Consider the following 21,142-nt stretch of genomic DNA (forward strand, 5'->3'; position numbering starts at 1 on the left):
CCTCTGGCACACCGTCACTGGACCCTCACCAAAACACCTCTTGGATATGTTGCTATTGCCCCGAGTAATGGGGATTCTGTAGTTATAGTTCTGCAGTTCAGTCCCTTTACTTCCTTCAGTAGGTCATAGATGGGATAGTGTTAGGGTGAGCTAACCCCAAGGCTTAGGATGTGGGTCTTTCTGGGCCACTGGAACTGCCTCCCTCAGGCAAGGTGAGGAGTGGGGCTATCTCTCCTAAGTAGGGAGAGAAGGGAGCAAATCTCCTAGGGAGGGAGCGGAGCAGATCTCCTGCTGCAGTGACCAGTGACGGGCAGGGCCGGCTATCCCTGGGCCAGTGAGAGGCACAGCAAGCTCAGCATGGCCTTCAAATTTCAACATGCTTGGTTCCTATGACCCCTATGGTAACACAGGCCATGGACATCATCACAGAACCCAGCTGTAGCAGGACCACAGACCCAGGCATGGCCTGAGCAACACTATGGCCCCGGTAGCAGCCCAGGCCACCCATATCACTATGGCTCCTGCAGCAGCAAGGCCCTCTGATACCAACATGATCTCAGGTGACTGTCCAGACGCTGGTCATCCTTACAGCTGTCAGTGGTAACAGAAGCAATGGACATCAGCTCGGACCCTGGCTGCTGCTGGACCAAGGACCCAGACATAGCCCTAGGCAGCAGCTTGGGCCCAGACAAAACCATGGCCCCATGTGTCAGTGCAGGCCACCCAAATCATCTTGTCCCCAATAGCAGCATGACCCTCAGACACAAACATGGCCACAGGTTGTGGCTAGACTCTGGACATCCATGTGACCTTTGGTGGTACCATAAATATCAACACAGACCCTGACTGTGGTAGAACCATGGACCCAGACATGGTCCCCATTAGCAGCCTGGACTTGAATGTCATTCTGTCCCCAGGTGTCAGCACAGGCCACTCAGATCAGCATGGTTGTAGCTGCAGCATGACCCTCAGATCCCCACCTGGCCTCAGGTATTTTCACAGCCTTTGCTGGTATTGGGAGCCACAGATATCAATGCAGACCCTGGCTGCAGTAAGGCCATAGACCTAGACATGGCCCCACACTGCACTTTACCATGACTCTCGGTGGCAGCACAGGTCATTCAGATTAGCCTGGCCCCAGTGTCAGTGTGGCCCTCAGATACCAGCATCAGCCGTCTGACCAGACCCCAGTTATCTGCACCACCTTCAATGGTTACTGAAGCCATGGACACCAACATAGACCGTGGGTGTTGCAAGACCATGGACCCAGACATAGCCTGTCGTTTTCCCCTCTCCATCATGTGCCCTGTGGCAGCACGGCCCTTGGACACCAAAATGGCCACATGTATTGGCCTAGACCCTGGACATCCTTGGTCTCAACATGGACCATAGATGTCAGTGTAGACTCTGGCTATGGCAGGATCACGGCTCAGATGTCACCCTGGTTCTGGGTTGCAAGCAGGCTAGCCAACATCCACACATTCCTCACTGCCCTTGCCTCTTCAAGTCTGCCTCTTACCATTTGCCTCTTTCTCTCGCATTTCCCCACCGTGTATTTGTTCACCATCATGGCACCCACCTGCCCACCCTTCAGACAGCCTTGACTCTGAGGACACAGGCTGTCTGGTGGGCATCGTTCTCTAAGTCTCCTCTAAGTCTCTCCTCTAAGTCTCCTGGCATCAGACAGGCTGTGGATGCCTTCAGTAGCCTGGACCAGGGTTGCCCTGTAAGTGTCTTGCCCACCAGAGCTGCATGGCTAGCAACAGACTTTTAAAGATATCACTTAGAAGAAAAGTAGTGTTAGGATTTTCTTCTCTCTCTCTCTCTCTCTCTCTCTCTCTCTCTCTCTCTTTTGGTGATACAGATTAAATTCACTGCCTTGTACATAGTAGGCAGACATCCTACCACCCATCTCCTCTTTCTTTTATTGTAGTTTTGAGACACGGTGTTTGCAGTCCAGGCTGACCTCAAACATATGACAATCCTACCTCAGCCTCCCATGTGCTGATATTACAGATGTGAACTACTGCACCTATGAATTTTTTTTTTTTCCTGAGACAGGGTTTCTCTGTAACTTTGGAGCCTGTCCTGGAACTAGCTCTTGTAGACCAGGCTGGCCTCGAACTCACAGAGATCCACCTGTCTCTGCCTCCCAAGTGCTGAGATTAAAGGCGTGCACCTCCACCGCTTGGCTGCACCTAGGAATTTATGTATTAGAAACATCTGCTGGGTGTGGTGGCACATACCTTTAATCCCAGCACTCAGAAGGTAGAGTAAGGTGGATCTTTGAATTTGAAGCCAGCCTGGTCTACAGAGTGAGCTCCACAATAGCCAGAGCTACATAGAGAAACTCTGTCTTTGGGCTATGATTTTGTCAGAAGGCAGCATAAAGGAATTGCTTTTCTCCTTCCACCATCTGGATCTTAGGGATTTAATGCAGGGTGTAGGCTTGGCAGCATCTTCACCTGTTGAGCCATCCAACCGAGACCCTGTTGTTAAGAATTTTGTCCGATGGCTGAAAGATATATCTGTGGGTAATTCACTTTGTGCACAAGCATGAGGGAGGACCAGAGCTTGGGGTCTAGCATCCACATAAGTCAGGTGGACTGGACAGCCCCTGTTATCCTAGCTGAGGGAGGCTGAGTCAGGGAACCCTCACAGCAAGCTGGCTAGCTAGAGTAGCCAAATCAGGGAGTGCTGGTTCTGATCTGAGAGGTCCTGACTCTGTGTACAAAGTGAGAGCTACTGAGGAAAACAACTGATGTTAACATCTGGTCTACACACACCCATCCTTCTACATGGAAACAGATGCAGTACATGGCAAAAGATTTTTGTTTCAAATAAATCCCTTTAGCGTCTGTCTGCCATTTCTTTTACAGGTTTTTTATTACCAGGATGTTAAATGCAGGGAAGAAATGTATGATAAAGATATCATCATGCTTCAGGTACCTGTTTAAGTTACTCTCAGTTAGATTTTCATTTCCTTTTTATATTTCTTAAAATAAGAGGAAATACTGTTTGTAAGTTGAGTTTGTCTTGCCTTTAACTGAACATGGTAGCTTAGAAATAGAATGGGCAATCTATTATCATCTTCAAAATTATTTTGTAGTTTTCTGAAGGGGTTACTAGAGACAAGTGTTCCTCCACTTAATATATAGAAATGTGACTTTCAATTTCTTTCACAGATTGGAGCTTCTATAATGGATCCCAACAAGTTCTTGTTACTGGTACTTCAGAGGTATGAACTAGTCGATGCTTTTAACAAGACCATATCCACGAAAGACCAGGTAAGCAATGGAGATTGGTATGTGAATTAACTCCAAAGGAAATATTGTTGTCACAATTTAGTTATATTTTAAAATCATCTTTTTTGCATATTCAGTTAGCCTTCCATATTTGGATTCTGCACCTACAGATGCATCATACTAGGGATCAGATTTTTTTTAATTGTATCTGTACTAATATATAAGCTTTTTCCTCAAACAGTGCTATGTAACCACTATTTAGATGACATTTACATTTGTATTAGGTATTATAAGTAATCTAGAAGTGCTTTTAAAGTATATGACATGATGTGTATAGGTGGATACTACATCATTTCACAATGGACTTGAGCATCCTTGGATTTTGGTGTCTTGGTTGGAATGTCCTAGATGTCTAGGAACCATGGTGTATCTCATACTCTGGAACAACTGTACTTCCAAACATCACATGTGCACATAGAATGCACAAATACACAAACATGTACTCCTTTTCACGCTAGAAAACCTAGACTCTCTGTAGATCAACAAAGAAAAGAAATGTCATTTAACATACTGCCTTCAGAAAATAAAGTGCCAGTAATTTGTTTGTTTTTAAAGCAAAAGCTTTATTCTGTGTGTGCCATTTTATAATTTGTAGCCTGTGCTTAACAAAATAATATGGTAGGATTGTTTCTTCCTGTAACTGAATAAAGTCCATGCTCAAACTCAGAGATCTGCCTGCGTCTGCCTCTTGAGTGCTGGGATTAATGGTATACGCCACCACCCTAGTTATCATTTTTAATGACTGTATAGCAGTTCCATTGCATGCAGAAAGCATTATGCTTTTTGCTTTGTTTTGTTTTTCGAGACCGAGTTTCTCTCTGTAGCTTTGGCGCCTGTCCCGAAACTCACTCTGTAGACCAGGCTGACTCACAGAAATCCTCTGCCTCCTGAGTATTGAGATTAAATTGTACACTACCACTGTCCATCCCAAGCATTATACTTTCGTCTTGTTTCTAAAGTTTTCCTAGTTTTGATATTGCAAACATCTGTAACAGAAGTATTAAATATACACATCTAATTGTTTTAAGATGAATTTTGTGTGTAAATTTGATGAATAAAACTGCTTGATTTTTCTTTAGGTTCTTAGTAAGTGTTGACAGAAGGTGCCTGCACACTTCTGACAGCATGAGGGTTTCGTTGTCACCTCTGCATTGTTCTCACAGTTGAAGTGCTAGCTTATAAAGTAACCCTGCCTGTTTGTTTGTTTGTTTGTTTGTTTTTTAAGACAGGGTTTCTCTGTGTATCCCTGACTGTCCTGGAACTCACCTTGTAGACTAGGCTGGCCTTGAACTCAGAAATCCACTTGCCTGTGCTTCAGGAGTGCTGGGATTAAAGTGTGCACCACCACCTAGCAAAACTGACTGTCTTAAATCTATTAAATTCCATTGCTTTATTCTTCTAACTTTGAAGTCACTTACAAAGGCCCAAAGAATAAACTAAAGAAAGGAAATGAATTTTTTGTCACTTTATACTTCATGAAAAATGACTGATTTTATCAGTAGAACCCATTTATGTTTTAGGGACGGGTTGTCTTGTCATACCTAGGACATCTACTTTAAGCCACTTTCTCGCTCTCCCAGTAAGACAGAAGCTAGTAGTAGAGAAAGGAAACGATTAGAATTTGTTTGATTTAGGACAAGTAACGATAGGGAGATAATGAAGAAAGTTACAGTTTAAGAGCTATTATTGAATACTTTATGTGTCAGATGGAAGCTTTGGCACCTACTTATTGCTGTGCTCTGAAAAAAAACTCTAGTCTAGATGGGCCATGAGTCAAATTAAGAAATGCAGACTTGATGAAGTTTTGTGGTTCTTATATAACTATTTTTTTTAATTCTATAGGATTTGATTAAACAGTATAATACATTAATAGAAGAAATGCTTCAGGTCCTCATCTATATTGTGGGTAAGATTAAAATATTTTGAAATGGAACATGATTTACCTTTTAGAGACTGCTAAATAAAATATAACGGGCAATTGTCTTCTGTTGCACATGCTACATAAAATATCAGAGATGAATGTGACCAGTGTGATGGATAGATTTAGAAAGTTCTCTAAAATATGAACCTTGCATATTTTTTCTCAGTATTGGAGATCAAACCCAGGGCCGTTCACATGTTAGGCAAGTGCTCTACCACTAAACTACATCCCTGGTAACCTCTTAGTTTCTATACTTGACTTCTGTTGTTGGTCTTGGAAGGTCTAGGTACAAGTATCCTGACTAGAAATGTAGGTTTGTTTTTAATTTCCTTTACATTCTGACTGCAATTTTCCTTCCCTCCTCTTCTCCAAGTCACCCTGCCTCTCCATCCTCTCCTCCTCCTTTTCTATTCAGAAAAGGGCAGGCCTCCCATGGTTCTCAATAAAACATAGCCTAGCAAGCTACAGTAAAACTAACTACCTCCTCTTGTATTAAGGTTGGGCAAGGCAACCCAATATGAGGAATAGGTTCCCAAAGCCAGCAAAAGAGTCAAAGACGGCCCCTGCTCCACTGCTGGAGTCACACAAGATGACAAGCTATACAACCGTAGCATATATGCAGAGGGCTTAGGTCACTCCCATGCAGGCTCCCTGGTTGTTGGTTCAGTCTCTGTGAGCCCCTATGGGCCTAGGTTATTAATCTACTTATTTAGTGTTAACATTTACATATGTACATGAAATTTAAATATATCCTGGGTCCAAGTTAAATGTTTTAATCATGCCATCCTTGCAAGTTACTTTGTGTAAATAGTAGAGTGAGGAGGATGGTGTGAGCTTCCCGTGTGGGTGCTGGGAACAAAACTAGGCTCCTCTGCAAGAGCAGCCAGTGCTCTTAGCTAATGAACCACCGTTTGAGCCCCATTTCTGGCTTATAATGGGATGATATAAATAAGTAGAAATATTTGGGCTAGGAGTTAGATATTGAAGTTTTGCCCTTGCTTTCAGTTATTAAGAACTTGCTATATAATGTTTGAGTTTCAGATTCCTAATCCAAACAGTGTGAAAGGAACCTACTCTAAGGTTGCTTCTGAGACTGTGATCCTGGGGGAGACCCCTTTGGTAAATATATATATATATATATATATGTATTTGAAAATTATAAAATTTACAAATGTGAAAATGAGTTATTATAAACAAATCATTTAACAAATTCTTTATGGAATATGATTTAAAGAATATCTAACAGGATCTCTTATGTATATCCTAGATCTTTGTATAGATGTTATAGTGTTGAGAACTAGTGGTGAAAGCAGAGGTCATGAAGGCAGAGTGGAGGAGGTGAAGAAAGGAGACTAGTGGAAGGGAAATGGGATAGTATGGGAGGTGGATACCATCAAAGTCTGGTACAGCTGAAACTGTCCTTACGAAATCCATTGCTGTGTTCAATGAATGTATGTCAATGAAAGTTTCAGTAGGACCAGAGAAGTGGCACAGATTGGTAAAGTGTCTACTGCGCAGGCACGAGGACCTGAATTCACTTTCCAATATGCCTATAAAAGCTAGAGAGGGAGGCAGCACACATCTGTAATCCCAGAACCGAGGAGATTAGGATAGGAGGATCCCTAAAGAGCAGGTTTGCCAGCAGTTTGGACGGCATCAGTGAGCTGAAGATTCAGTGAACCACCCTATCTTAGAAATAAGGCAAAGAGCAAGGCTCCCAATGAAGACCCCCCTGACATTGATTTCTGCGCCCCCTCACATTTACATACCTAAACATATATGTGTATGTATATATATATAATTTTTTACACAAATATACATTAATATATAGTAGGAGAAAACAAGGGTGCCGTATGTTCAAATGTTTTAAGTCTTAAAGCAATAGGCATTAGATATTATTGAAACCAGCGACATTTCTGTAGTTAATATAGCAGTTTCTAATCTCTAATTGATAGGGTGTTTTGTTTATGTATTTGTAACCTGGACCTGGGAATGTAACTCAGTGGTAGAATATGTGCCTAGCATGTGTTAAGTACTGGACTTGATAAAATAAATACAATTTTTATCATGTAAGCCATTAATTTTATTTTTCAGTTTTCATTTTGTTCTTTTATGTATTTATTTATTTATTTTTCTGTCTGTGTCTTTCTTTCTCTGCCTCTGTGTGTGTGTGTGTGTGTGTGTGTGTGTGTGTGTGTGTGTGAGAGTGTGAGAGAGAGAGAGAGAGAGAGAGAGAGAATGCTGCTTGTCTGTATGTCTGAGTGAGTGTATGGACATGTATGTCTGTGTGTGCGTGTATTTATGCATATATATGGAAGACAGAAGAGAGCATCAGTTCCCTTAGAGCTGGTGCTTTTGAACCACCTACGTTGTTACACACACAGTGGGATCCAAACCCTCCATTATTGTATAAGAAAAGCTCTTAACCTCTGGGCCAGTTTTTCTGCCCCTGTTTTTGTTTTGTTTTGTTTTCCAGTTTGTTTTTATTTTATTTTATTTTCTCTTTTTTCTTTTTGAGACAGGGTTTCACTATGCAACTCTGACTGACCTGGAACTCATTATGTAGACCAGGCTTGCCTCCAGCTCACAGAGATTTGCCTGCCTCTGTCTCGTGCTTGCGGGTGTTAAAAGTGTCTCAACATTCTTGACCTTAATAATTTATTATTATTTTTATTTATTATTTTTAGTGTAGGTGTGGTATGTGTATGTGAGTGTAGGTGCCCTTTGAGTCCAGCAGTATTGGATCCCATGGAGCTGGATTAGCAGGTAGTTGTGTGTATTCCTACAGCTTCTAGGAATAGAACTTGGCTCCTCTGCAAGAGAAATACACGCTTGAACCTATTCAACCACCTTTCCAACCTATTGATTTGACTTTTGAAACCCGGTCTTATTCTGTGACCCAAGATAGCCTTTCAGTTGGTGATTCTCCTGTCTCAGCTTCCCAGGGCCAGTAAAACAGTTAAAATCAGGGCTGGATTCTCAATGCTGTCTCTCTCAGTAGATAGTTCTTTGTCTGATTTGGGGGAAATATTGAAATAATTTTGATTTGTCTGTCATAGACCTAATCTAATGCAGTGTTCTCGGTATAAGTGCATTTGTTAGAACAAAACTTAAATAGAAACCAGTGAAACTTTCTGGTTTTGTTTTTCATGGTATTAGGAGAGCGTTATGTACCTGGAGTGGGAAATGTTACCAAGGAGGAAGTCATAATGAGAGAGATCACTCACTTGCTTTGCATTGAGCCTATGCCACACAGTGCCATTGCCAGAAACCTACCTGAGAATGTAAGTCTACTTTCCTTTCCTTTAAAAAAATTTTTATTTAAAATTTTTAATTATATGTGTATGGGTGTTTTGCCTACATGTTTCTAAGTGTTCCACATGCAAATTTGGTGTTCTTAGAGGGTGTTGGATCCCTTGGAACTGTAGCTGTAGGCAGTTGTGACCAACGTCTGGGAACTAGGTCCTGAATCCAGGATCCATGTAAGGGCAGCCACTGCTCTTAACCGCTGAGCCTTCTCTCTAACCACTAAGTTTACTGTTCGGTCCCTCAAGAATGGGGGAGTTTGGGTTTTTGTTGTTGTTTGGTTTGATTGGTTTGTTTGTTTTCTGTTTTTCTTTTTCTTCCTTCCTTATTCTTCTTTTAATTGGAAGCTGACTTCAAATTTCAGGAAAATTTGCTAAACAAAATGACCCATATTTTTATCTTAGAGTTGTAAACCAATTACTTTTCAGTTTTTAGTCATATAAACTTTAGTTCCAGGGAAGTACTCTTGCCATGTGTTTCTGGACGGAGGCTATTTATTTTGTTTTCTTTGCTTTCAAGGATTAGTAAAGCATGGACATGTCCCTAAATGTTGTTTATGAATATATAGTATGTTACTACATAGGCTTCTTTTTAAACACTGTGCATATGGCTGAATTGTAGAGTGCTTGCCATAAGGCCCTGAGTTAAATTTAAAAAACCTAAAAAACAAAAATGAAGAAGAAAAGGAAGGAGGATGGGAGCTAAAGATTGTGTGTGTGTGTGTGTGTATGTATACGTATACACCTATACATATGAAGGTGAACTCAGAGAGCTAACTTCTTATGATACTTATACTTAAGATTCTATATCTTACTAAATCAATTCCTACAATATATTGGCTCCATATGTAGTTTTAATAAATAGTGCAGTTAATCTTTCAATTTATCGTGTATAGAGTACTTCACAGTACTTCAGTACTTTAGAGATGAAGTTTAAAATGTATTTGAGTTCCCAGTAAGAAACAAAAGTTCATTACCTGAAGGTAACAATGTCAAAAATGTTGTTTCAACAGGAAAATAACGAAACTGGCCTAGAGAATGTCATAAACAAAGTGGCCACATTTAAGTAAGTCTTAATATCTGAGAGATAAACTGGTCTTTATTTTTATACCTGATACTTTGTAGAACATCTGAACTTTTCTGTAGAGCTCATAGGAATAAGAATGCAATGTGGAGTCGAGGAAAGAGAATAAGGGATGCCCCAGACACTAACTAATTGTGTTTAATGATGAAATAATTAAAAGTGTCTATTAATGAAACGAGGTTCTTGGTTTGGTAAATGAGAAATTTGTCTAGTGATAGTAGGTGATTTAGACAGTAAACTAGTAAGACTATCTGATAACTCTTTCCCAATCCTTTGAAGCTATGACTTCATTGCTTTATGAATTTTTATTGTATATGCTAATTTTTATTGTATATTGTATATGTAGTTTATAATCCTTACACGCTTTGTCATGTCTAAAGTGAAAATGTTAGTTGGATTAATTCCTCACATTTGGAGAATTTATACTAATAATATATTTTGAGTCGTGATGGCATTATGTTTAGAGTGATTGTACTAGCTCTAAATAACTTATAAAATAGCGTGGGACTTTTTCTCCTTTAGCAGTGGTTAATAATATTTTTAACTTAAGAACTGGATAGAAACTCAAAGATGTTCAGTATGGTGCGCTCTTTTAGACGTGGTGCTTTTCCTGCTACTGTGCTCAATAGAGGATTCCACACTATTGTTAAACTATTTGCTGTTAATAATTTGTTTCTCTACCATTTGAGACTTGATGCTAAATCATGTTGTGTACTGTAGTTTAACAGGAGCCTTTATGCCTAGAGGCTTTAAAAGAAGGATAGAAATCTAAGTAGGGGACACTATCAGGCTCAGGTAGCAGAAAATAAACTTTCCCATATTTGTTTGAATTTTATAACTATTGAGAGTACAATGTCACTGTTGTCAGAACTTTGCACTCAGTGAATGGTTTTTGTGTTACCATAGCAACTAAATTGATCATTTCTGAGATAAAATTTTTTAGGAATCTTGAATTTTAGATCAGATTTTAGATTCTTACTTTGTTTTCAATATTGTGAAAACAAAACAAAATCAAAACCTGCTGTTCATTTCTGTGTTTTCTGTTGCTTTAGGAAACCAGGTGTATCAGGCCATGGAGTCTATGAATTGAAAGATGAATCACTGAAAGACTTCAATACGTACTTTTACCATTATTCTAAAACACAGCACAGCAAGGTAAACAATAAACCTGAAGGCTTGTGTGTATGTTTTCCTGAATCTAGAAAAGGAGTTTCATGGTGGTTCCTGTTAGTAGAGAGGGTGGTAACTCATCTAAGAAAATCAGCAGTCTAGTGTGTCGACAATATTTAGGTTTTCTTGACTATACCAAAAATGTCCTATAATTTATAGTTGTTACAGGAGAGAATAGCTCTACAGCGCACCTTTCATTTGAGTCACATGTGTCACTTTTCTTTAGAACAGCCCTCCCAAAAAAAAAAAAGAACAGCCCTCCCTCCCTCCTTCCCTCTCTCTCTTCCTCCCTTCCTCCCTCCCTCTCTCTGTCCCTCCCTCCCTCAGGAGTCACTATTCTACAGAGGACTGGCACATAATTTCTGTTGTTCTTCGAAGGATAGATTGGTTTAGGTGATGGCTTGTTTTGTTGACGTTTCTTAAATTGAGTAATTTTTAGCAAAGTGGGAGAAGGAGAAAGCTGGATGCTCTCAGCATTGTCTTGCTTGTTTGCTGGCATTGTGAGAAAGGCTACTCTACCATGGCTTCCTCTCCATGATCACCTGAAACCAGGCATGAACTGGGCGAGATGCTGTGCCCTTTAAGTCATGCTGTCTGGTCCTTTCTCACAGCAGTGGAGTCTTAATACAGAAGCTTTCATTTAATAAAATAATTCCATATGAATATGAATAAAGATAAAAATTACATACTGTCATGTGGGTTCTTGTACAGAATAGAAACTAGGAAGCCTTTCTGACCAAAAGAACAGGGGCTAAGTTTTTTTTTAAGTTTTTATTAGATTTATTTATTATTTACTGGAGTCTGTTTACTCCTTCCATCACTTGTGTCTTGACCCAAATCTTACTAGGTTGCAGCGACCCTTTACTGGCTGAGCCATCTCATAACTTGGGACACTGGCTAAGTTCTTAATGAGAATCATACCTTACTCATCATACAGTGTCCTTCCCTAGGACAATTTTTTGGTTTCTAGTCAAGATAATATTTTGAACACATTTTAAATTAGTATAAAGTACTCTAGTGGATAGATCAATTTACTTGTTTTCAAGCAGTATTTCTTTCATTTTGTGCTTGCTAAACAGTGTATGTAATGATAGTTGTTACCTTTCTTTTAATAGGCTGAACATATGCAGAAGAAAAGGAGAAAACAAGAGAATAAAGATGAAGGTAAAATTGAAATTCTGAATGGATACATTTGGCAGTTTTCTGTGGGTGTTTTATTTTGTTGATTTGAGGGGAACAACTAAAGAGCTTCTTTGTTTGTTCTTACATATTAAGATGTGGCCAACAGAAATGAAAGTGTTTTAAATTGTAAGCAAGTCGAATTTATTTTCAGAGACTGGTATAGCAGTTTACATTTCCTTTGACATTGATGTTTTCGGTGCTTTAAAGTAGAAGTAAATCATGTTATTTTGCGTTTAAGCTATTAATTTTTATATTTGCAATTATGTATGTTGGAGTAGCTCAAATAAAAATGTACCTGTTTGTCTCTCTTCCCCATTGTTCTGCTTCCCTAATAGCATTGCCACCTCCACCTCCTCCTGAGTTCTGCCCTGCTTTCAGCAAAGTAATCAACCTTCTCAACTGCGATGTCATGATGTACATTCTCAGGACCATATTTGAGCGGGCTGTAGACACAGATTCTAATTTGTGGACAGAAGGGATGCTGCAGATGGTATGTTTATCTGAAAAACAATTTCTGGGTTAATGTCAATCAGAACCATATCAGAAACACATGCTATTTAGGAATCATTAAAGTGGTTGAACTGTGGCCTAAGTTTCTTTGTTGATACATTCTCATGTTTTATTATCCCTAACATATTTTTCTATCCCTCCCTCTCTCTGTCTCTCTCTGTCTCTGTCTCTACCTCCCTCCCTCCCTCCCTTCCTCCTCCTCCTCCTCCTCCTCCTCCTCCTCCTCCTTCTTCTTCTTCTTCTCTCTCTCTCTCTCTCTCTCTCTCTCTCTCTCTCTCTCTCTCTCTCTCTCTCTATTTCTCTCAGATGCCCTCTAATGCCCTATGATTACTTTCTGGACAACAGCTGTGTTGTGCTAGGGGCAATTAACCTTCTACCCCCTGCCCTTTGCTGTGCCCTCCCCTGCAAAACTGCTGTTTGATCCATTTGGTTGATAAGTTCTTTTGGAACATAATTTATTCCTATGCTATCTTAGATACTATTCTCCAACTCTATTCAAATAAAGCTCCTTCTCCTGAGTTACGGGGGGAAAAAAGACATCTCATCATGTTAGTAATAAATCCATACCCCATTGCATCATGCATTTTCTTCTTCTTTTTTTTTTTTTCAAATTTTTATTTTGTTTTTCCCTAGACAGACTTTTCCCGTGTCACTGCGGCTGTCCTGGAACACACTGTTGCCCAGGCTAGCCTCAAACTCAGATTCTCCTACCTCTACCTCCTGAGTGCTGGGATTAAAGGAGTGCATCACCAATGCCTGGCGCATCATGGTTTTTATAGGCATCTATTTATTTATTTTGTTTGCTTTGGCTATGGTGGTGCTGGGGAATGATCCCAGGATCATGAATATGCTAGACAAGACCTCTACCACCAAGCCACACTCGCAGTTCTTTTTCTTTGTGTTTTGATACAAGGCCACATACTGTAGCACAGGGTGGACTAAAACTCCTTATGCCTAGGCTAGCTTTAATCTTGTGTCAATTCTCCTGCCTCAGAATCCTGAGGGCTGAGATTATACTTATGAGCCATCATACCTGACTTCTTGGAACTGCTAATTAATATTTTTTTTAATCCTGCTACTTTATGGTAACTATATATTTATTTAATACCTTCTCAGTTTTCTTATTATTGATCTGTAGGCTAATGCTTCATTTGTATCTCTGCGCTTATAACAGTGATAAATATCTGCAGTACTAGATTCAGTATTGTAGAACTTTATTTAAATTTCCCCATCTCCCAGTGTCCTCCTCAGGAGATAAACACTGTTAATGTTTCATATATTCTGGAAACTATACCAACATAAGCACATAAAGGTATTTGTCATTTCTGATTACATGAACATCTCTTTATATAGGTATACTGTTGTGCATTTAAGTTTTCTCTTATTAATAGACATCGGGTTTGGATTGGGAGTTTTATTATAACAAAGACTTAAGATGAGCATTGTTTATGGTCAGTTTGCTTCTTTGCTTGTAATGGGTTCTGTTGATGTTGCTCAGGCTGCTCTTGATTTTGTGAACTCAGGTGATCCTTCCACCTCAGCCTTCCAAGTATATAAGATTACAGGTGTGTGCCACCCCTGGTTTACAGTGAGCATCCTTGTATAAATAATTTTGTATACATATAAATGAGTATATTTGCTATACCTATTCTGAGTACACAGTCTGTTTCTTTACATTTTTAACTGATGTTGTCACCATGATTTTAAAAAATGTAAAGCTTGTTAATTTTCGCACTATCACCAGTGCAGTAGCAACTGACTGCTTCCAAACAGTCTGGCAGCTGTGTAGTTTACACTAAACTCCACATCCCCCACCCGGTTTTTGTTGGTTTTGTCTTTTCATTTAATTAAATTTCATTTAATTTAATTTTGTCTTTCATTTAATTTTCTTTTAATTGGGTGCCAATTAAAACATGATTGATAAAAGCTCAGAGACTGATATAGGGGTGTCAACCTAAAGACCAGAAAAGCAAAACAGCCAGCTTTGTCTCCTACCTCAACCTCTTTTCTTTTCTTTTCTTCTCTTCTCTTCTCTTCTCTTCTCTTCTCTTCTCTTCTCTTCTCTTCTCTTCTCTTTTCTTTCTTTCTTTTTTTTTTCCGAGACAGGGTTTCTCTGTGTAACAGCCGTTGTTGTCCTGGAACTCACTTTGTAGGCCAAACTGGCCTCAGACTCACAGAGATCCCCACCTGCCTCTGCCTCTTAAGTGCTGGAATTAAAGGCATGCGCCACCACCCTGGCGAGATTTTTATCACTTTTTAAGTGATACTTTAAGCTATGTCTCCTTAATCTGAGACATTTTTTTCATAGTATTTTTCATGATTTCTCTTTCTCTTGACCATTTGTATAAGTTTTGTCTGTTTTTGTTTATTGTTTTCTTCCTCTTTGGGTTATTTATATTAGTACTGCCAGTTAAAGAAGAAGCCCTGCAGCGACCCTGTTTTCTTCCTCCAGGCATTCCACATACTGGCGCTGGGCTTGCTGGAAGAGAAGCAGCAGCTTCAGAAAGCTCCTGAAGAAGAAGTGATGTTCGACTTCTACCATAAGGCTTCAAGTATGCTAAAGCATCATCTCCCAACAAACTTCTAGCTAATTGCCAGTTTGGAATTCAAAGTTTGGGTTCTTAAACATTTTTATCTGTTAGTCCTTAAATGATTTATTTGCCGAGCATGGTTGCTTTTTAACTAATATTTTCCAGTGTACTAATTTTTAAACATTCCCTGTGGCAGGTGTTTTTTACTGTATGTGTGGTTGTGGTATGTCTGGCTGAAAATGTTTCTTTTTTAATCTTGAAGACTAGCATAGGTTTAGATTAAAATGCTATTGCGTTAAAATAGTTTTGTTCAAAGAGCATTCCTGAAGCATTGATTATAAAACCAATACTTATAAGCAAAGTAACCACATTTTCTATATACATGGGTGCCAATTAAAACATGATTGATAAAAGCTCAGAGACTGATATAGGGGTGTCAACCTAAAGACCAGAAAAGCAAAACAGCCAGCTTTGTCTCCTACCTCAACCTCAGTCCGAAAAAGTATCCTGCCTCCAAGAATCTCAGAATGAGAGTGTGTCTGAGAGCCATCTCCTCCCAGTCTATAATCCTCTCTATTTCTAGGATTAAAGGCATCCACCATTACCCCGCCTGGTTTCTATGGTAAGCTCGTGTGGCCACTGAGATTAAAGGTGTGTGATATTGCTGCCTGGTCTGTAAGGCTGGCCAGTGTGGCTGTTTAACTTTTCTAATCCGCAGGCAAGTTTTACTTACAAGTGAAATACAAGTGAAATGCTACTACATTTCCCCCTTTTGTCTAAAATAAAAAAGAAGACTATAACCAATATAAGAAAAATTATATACAATAAGTACAGTAACTATATATAATACATATAGACAATAAATATATCAACAATGTCTAGTCCATTTGTATTTGACAAATTCAGAGAAAATACTCCATATCTATCCTATCTTTTTATTATAACTTGCTTTGTGTAGACAGCACAGAGGAAAGGCAAGGGCAGACTATGAAGGATAGCCCTTAGTAGTACCAATGGGTGATGCAGAGGGAGATTTACTGTAATGTGAGTCTTTCTCATTCTGTTGTTTAATCATGTAATCACAGATTCCTTTAAAAAATTAAACGCTGAGCACTGGTGGTGCACACCTTTAATCCCAACACCTGGGAGACAAAGGCAGGTGTATCACTGAATTTGAGGCCAGCCTGGTCTTCAGAGGAAGTTCCAGGACAGCCAAGGCTACATATAGAAACCCTGTCTGAAAAGACAGAACGAAACAAAAAAATAAATAAAATTTAAGGTAGCAAAGGGACTGGCTGGCAAACCTCAATTATCATGTGAATGATAGGCACTAAGAATTATAATTAGTACAAAATTATGAATTTTAATTCTCTAAATATACTTTTGTATTTTAAAAAGGATTGGGAAGTTCAGCCATGAATGCCCAGAACATACAAATGCTTTTGGAGAAGCTCAAAGGAATCCCCCAATTAGAAGGCCAGAAGGACATGATTGCATGGATACTCCAGGTTTGTTACAAAAGTAAACTGGTTTAAAATAGCTATATGTTGCTTAATGACAAGAACACATTTTGATAAATGCATTGTTAAGCTCTTCATCCTTACTTGAATACCACAGAATATACTTATGCACCCCTAAATAGTTTGTTGCTTGATGTGGCCTTGATACAGTCAATAAACTCAGTACAAAAATATAAGGTGTGTGAGGTCGCTACTGGTAGAACTTTGCACACTGTTTTACTTTGTAAGTAGAAAGAGCATACTCAGATTATAATGAAGACAACATTGTAAGGGCGGAAAGTAGAGATCAGTGGTAGAATGAGTTTTTAACATGTATGAGTCCTTGATTCAACCCTCAGAACCATAAATAAATAAAATTTACAGTATGACACAGTGAGCACATAAAAAGTACATTTAAGTAATATGCAGACTGAGCAAGTTATATTTAGTAATATATATTTAGGTATACGCATACCTATACACAGTGTAGCAACAATTAATGCCAAAAAGAGCCATTGGTTTGAAAACAATCAAGGGAGGAGTATTTAGGAAGGTTTGCAGATATGAAAGGAGAAACAATTTAGTTGTAATACAATTTCAAAAATAAAAATGTCTGAAAAGTGACAATCCTTTATTTTCATTATTGAATATTATTCACTATACATAACTGTGTAATTCCATGCTATATGTGATCATATATAAAAATCTTCTGTTTGCTGATAAAATCACGTCCTGTGTTCTCTTTCCATTTGTAAAGCCATTTACTCTCAGTTATATCACAACTGTATTTTTTTATGCTTATAGTAATTCATTTTTTTTTTCTGTTTCTGTGGAGTTACTTTTAGTAACGAAAGATGTTCTCAATTATGTCATTATCAGTTGTGTGCATTGAGTGATTACAGTGTGCCATGGCTGAATTCAAAACCCCAAGCAGCACGAAGAGCTTTCTTTTGTGGTGCATATACCATAGTTGAAGTACAGAAAATTTGAAAACAATCATCAGGATAATCCAGTAGGATGAGAGAAGATTCCCTTGAATAATGAGAGGTCTTTGTCAGAAGGTGAAGTTAGAGCTGAGAGCTGGATCGTTCTAGAGCCAATGTTCTAAGACTCCAAGGAGTATTTTAGGAAAGGGGCCAGTGCAAGTGCTCAGAAGCAGTCCAGAGTAAGTCCAGTAGGACTGTACATAAAGAGAGACTGCAATGTTGGAGGGGTAACGGGGGCTAGATGGTGTTCACTTCATAGGTCAGAATAAAGTGGTGTATCTTCATATTGAGGACATTAATAAAAATATTCCTTTAAACTGAGTTTGTTGGTATGCTGTGTAATCCCTGTTATTTAGAAGGTTTAGTTAGAAAACTCTCTTGAGCCCAGGAGTTAGAGTTCCTATCAAAATTTACAAATAAATCTGTGCTACACCCTCCCATCCCAGACAAACAGCAGACTTCACTCACTCAGCTGATGGCTCACTAACCAACAGTATTGTCATAGTCAGGGTCACTTTTTCAATTATTTTTAAAATTCGTATCTGTGTAGCTTACCTCAGAGATAAGCCATTTTATCTCTAAAATGGCCCAATCAGATTAGTGATTTGTCTTCCTGGTCAATCCAGCCACTTAATGTTTCATCTGTTTTCACAGACGTTTGATACAGTGAAGCGATTAAGAGAAAAATCTTCTTTAGCTGTGGCAACCACTTCAGGCTGGGAATCCATTAAGAATGATGAGGTAACCGCACTGTGACAATGTTACATTTATCTCTGTCTTTGAATAAAGAGTCCCTTTCTTCTTTAGGAGAAACTGTTGGTGGTAAAATCTGTGAGTTCTGTCGTCTTTTAGTCCTGTGCTTCTGTACTGTACTTAGCATATGCTCAGTAGGATGTGTGTATTTTACAACATTAAAGAACCTTGATGTCTAGTGGGACTCTTAGAAATACCCCATTAGATTAATTTTAAAACATTAAAATAAAATTTAAAACATTAAGAAATTAGGATATGTCTCAATCAATGGCATTTCATAATTTAGTCAATGGTATTCATGTATTAGGAAGTATAAAATAATGGTACATCTTAGATTCAGTGAAATTAGATATGTAGGTCATGATTTTCCATGTTTTGAATCATATTTTGCTAATATTGAGTTAATTAACTAACATTTAATTATTAGAATATTCTTTTTGGTTTTTAAAATTTGTTAGTTTGATTTTCAAGACAGGATTTCTCCGTATAACTCCCCCTGGCTGTCCTGGAACTCTCTCTGTAGGCCAGGCTTGCCTCGAACTCACTGATACCCATCTGCCTCTGTCTCCCAAGTGCTGGGTTTAAAGGCGTGCACCTGTACTGCCTGGCTGTTTTTTTATTTTTTTGAGACAAGATCTCTCTATGTAGTTCTGACTGTTCTAGAACTCTATGTAAACCAGGTTGGCTTCAAACCCACAGAGATCCACCTACCTCTGCCTCCCAAGTGATGGAATTAAAAGTGTACACCACGACATACATCTTAATTATTAGATATTCTTGAGATATTAACTATTCTTCTTAAAAGAAAATATACTGTACATAAGTTAGTGTATGCTAGAACATTTGCCTAACATGTGAAAAGGCCTGGGTTAAATTTTCAGTACTTATGGTAGGTCTCTAGTTATTTTTATCTTCTGGCTTTAATTTTGTTAGGTAATATGCATATAGAAATTTGACCATTTCTTCTAGGTTTTCCAGCTTTTTGGCGAATAAGTTTCCAAATTATGCTCTAATAATGTTGTGGGTTTCATTGAGTCCGAATAACACACTTTCATTGTAATTTTGTCTTCACATTCTTTCTTTATGTCACATTGGTTAAGGATTTATCAGTGATACTTACTTTTTCAAAGAACCAACTCTTTCTTTAGTTGATTTTATGTATTGTTCATTTAGTTTCCATTGTGTTAATTTCTTCCCTAACTTTTAAATGTCTCTCTCTCTCCTGGGTTTGGGATTGGCTTAGTATTGTTTTCCTAGAGCTTTAAGGTGTATCAATATGTTGTTAATTTAAGATCTCAGAGGTGGTTGTTGTTGTCGTCGTTGTTTTAATATAAGAATTTATATCAATAAGCTTTGTTCTTAGGACTGCCTTGACTGTGCCCCAATGGTTCTGGAACTTTGTTTTCTCATTTTCACTTAACTCTAGGAATTTTAAATTTTCTTTTCTGATTTCTTCAATAGTCCACTATTAATTCAAAAACATATTGTTAAGTTTCCAAGTATTTTTATAGTTTTTGTATTTTTTTTCTTGTTCGTTTCTATTTTTATTCCATCGTGGTCTGATACAAAGAATTTATTCTGCTGAGCATTGGTGGTGCACGCCTTTAATACCAGCACTTGGGAGGCAGAGACAGGCGGATCTCTGTGAGTTTGAGGTCAGCTTGATCTCCAGAGAGAGGTCCAGGACAGCTTGGGCTACACAGTGGAAACTCTGTCTTAATCAACAAAACAAAACAACAAAAACAAGCCAAAAAAGAATTAATTAATTAAAGAATTTAAGTACTGATTTCTGGCCTATGATGTGATCAGTTTAGGAGACAGTTCCTTAAGCCTCTGAGAACATTCCCTGTGTGTTCAGTGTATACTCTGCATTCACTGGCTAACGGCCTGTTGTAACTTAAATAGGAAGACCTATTTAAATGTGAGAGTTGGGGATTGAAGTCCCACACTATTGCTGTTTATGCTTTTTTGGTGTTTCTTTTACAAAGTTAAGGGCTTTAATAAGTGTTTATAATTGTTAAATCTTCTTGATGGATTGTTCTTTCTTCTCCTCTTCCTCTTTTTCCTTTTCTTCCCCTTCTTCTTCTTCCTTTTTTTGTTTTTGTTTTTGTTTGTTTGTTTTTTTGTTTTGAGACAAAGTTTCTCTATATAGTTTTGGAGCCTGTCCTGAAACTCACTTGTGAACCAGGTTGGCTTCGAGCTTACCATGATCCGCCTGCCTCTGCATCTGAGTGCTGGAATCAAAGGCGTGCACCACCACCTTCCGGCTAATGGTTTGTTCTTTCATTAATAACATGTAGTAGCCCTGTTTATCTCTCCTAATTGCTTTTTATTTAAAATCTGCCTTATCAGATATGATAACTGATGCATCAAATAAGGGATATTCAATCTGGATTTGAATTTTTAACAGGAGCTCTTATCTAATTTTGGTGTTACTTAATATCCAGACTACTCATGATAAAGAAAAGGCAGAACGGAAGAGAAAAGCTGAGGCTGCTCGGCTTCACCGCCAGAAGATCATGGCCCAGATGTCCGCCTTACAGAAAAACTTCATTGAGACTCACAAACTCATGTATGACAATACATCAGAAATGCCAGGAAAAGAAGACTCCATTATGGAGGACGAGAGGTAAAACAAAACAAGCATTCTTCTGAAGTCAGGTTTTCCTAAATATACTAAAATGGGAACAACAAAACTAGAAGCCAACCCATTATTTTCTATGCATTGGTATTGTTAGAATTGTAGACTATCATGAGCTGCCATGTGGTGCTGGGAATTGAACCTGGGTCCTCTGGAAGAACAGCCAGTGGTTTTCATCGCTGAGCCATCTCTCCAGCCCCCATATATTTAGTTCTATAGCTTGCTTTCTCTGCACACATTTTTTATGTTAGCACA

General features: G+C 38.6%; 1 protein-coding gene across 1 annotated transcript in view; it reads left to right on the forward strand.

Annotated features, from left to right (window-relative positions):
• Ubr1 (ubiquitin protein ligase E3 component n-recognin 1) overlaps positions 1-21,142 on the forward strand; it is a 120,403-nt gene that overhangs the window by 59,204 nt on the left and 40,057 nt on the right. Inside the window, exons 18-29 of the mRNA XM_048460096.3 lie at positions 2,880-2,945; positions 3,186-3,287; positions 5,148-5,211; positions 8,386-8,510; positions 9,545-9,597; positions 10,668-10,770; positions 11,901-11,949; positions 12,303-12,457; positions 14,930-15,029; positions 16,407-16,516; positions 18,148-18,234; positions 20,694-20,875. Of these exons, the coding sequence (XP_048316053.1) occupies positions 2,880-2,945; positions 3,186-3,287; positions 5,148-5,211; positions 8,386-8,510; positions 9,545-9,597; positions 10,668-10,770; positions 11,901-11,949; positions 12,303-12,457; positions 14,930-15,029; positions 16,407-16,516; positions 18,148-18,234; positions 20,694-20,875 (1,196 nt within the window). The remainder of the gene's footprint in view (positions 1-2,879; positions 2,946-3,185; positions 3,288-5,147; positions 5,212-8,385; positions 8,511-9,544; positions 9,598-10,667; positions 10,771-11,900; positions 11,950-12,302; positions 12,458-14,929; positions 15,030-16,406; positions 16,517-18,147; positions 18,235-20,693; positions 20,876-21,142) is intronic.

This window comes from Myodes glareolus, chromosome 10, assembly GCF_982192425.1.
Source record: "Myodes glareolus chromosome 10, mMyoGla1.1, whole genome shotgun sequence".
NCBI classification, from domain to species: Eukaryota; Metazoa; Chordata; class Mammalia; order Rodentia; family Cricetidae; genus Myodes; species Myodes glareolus.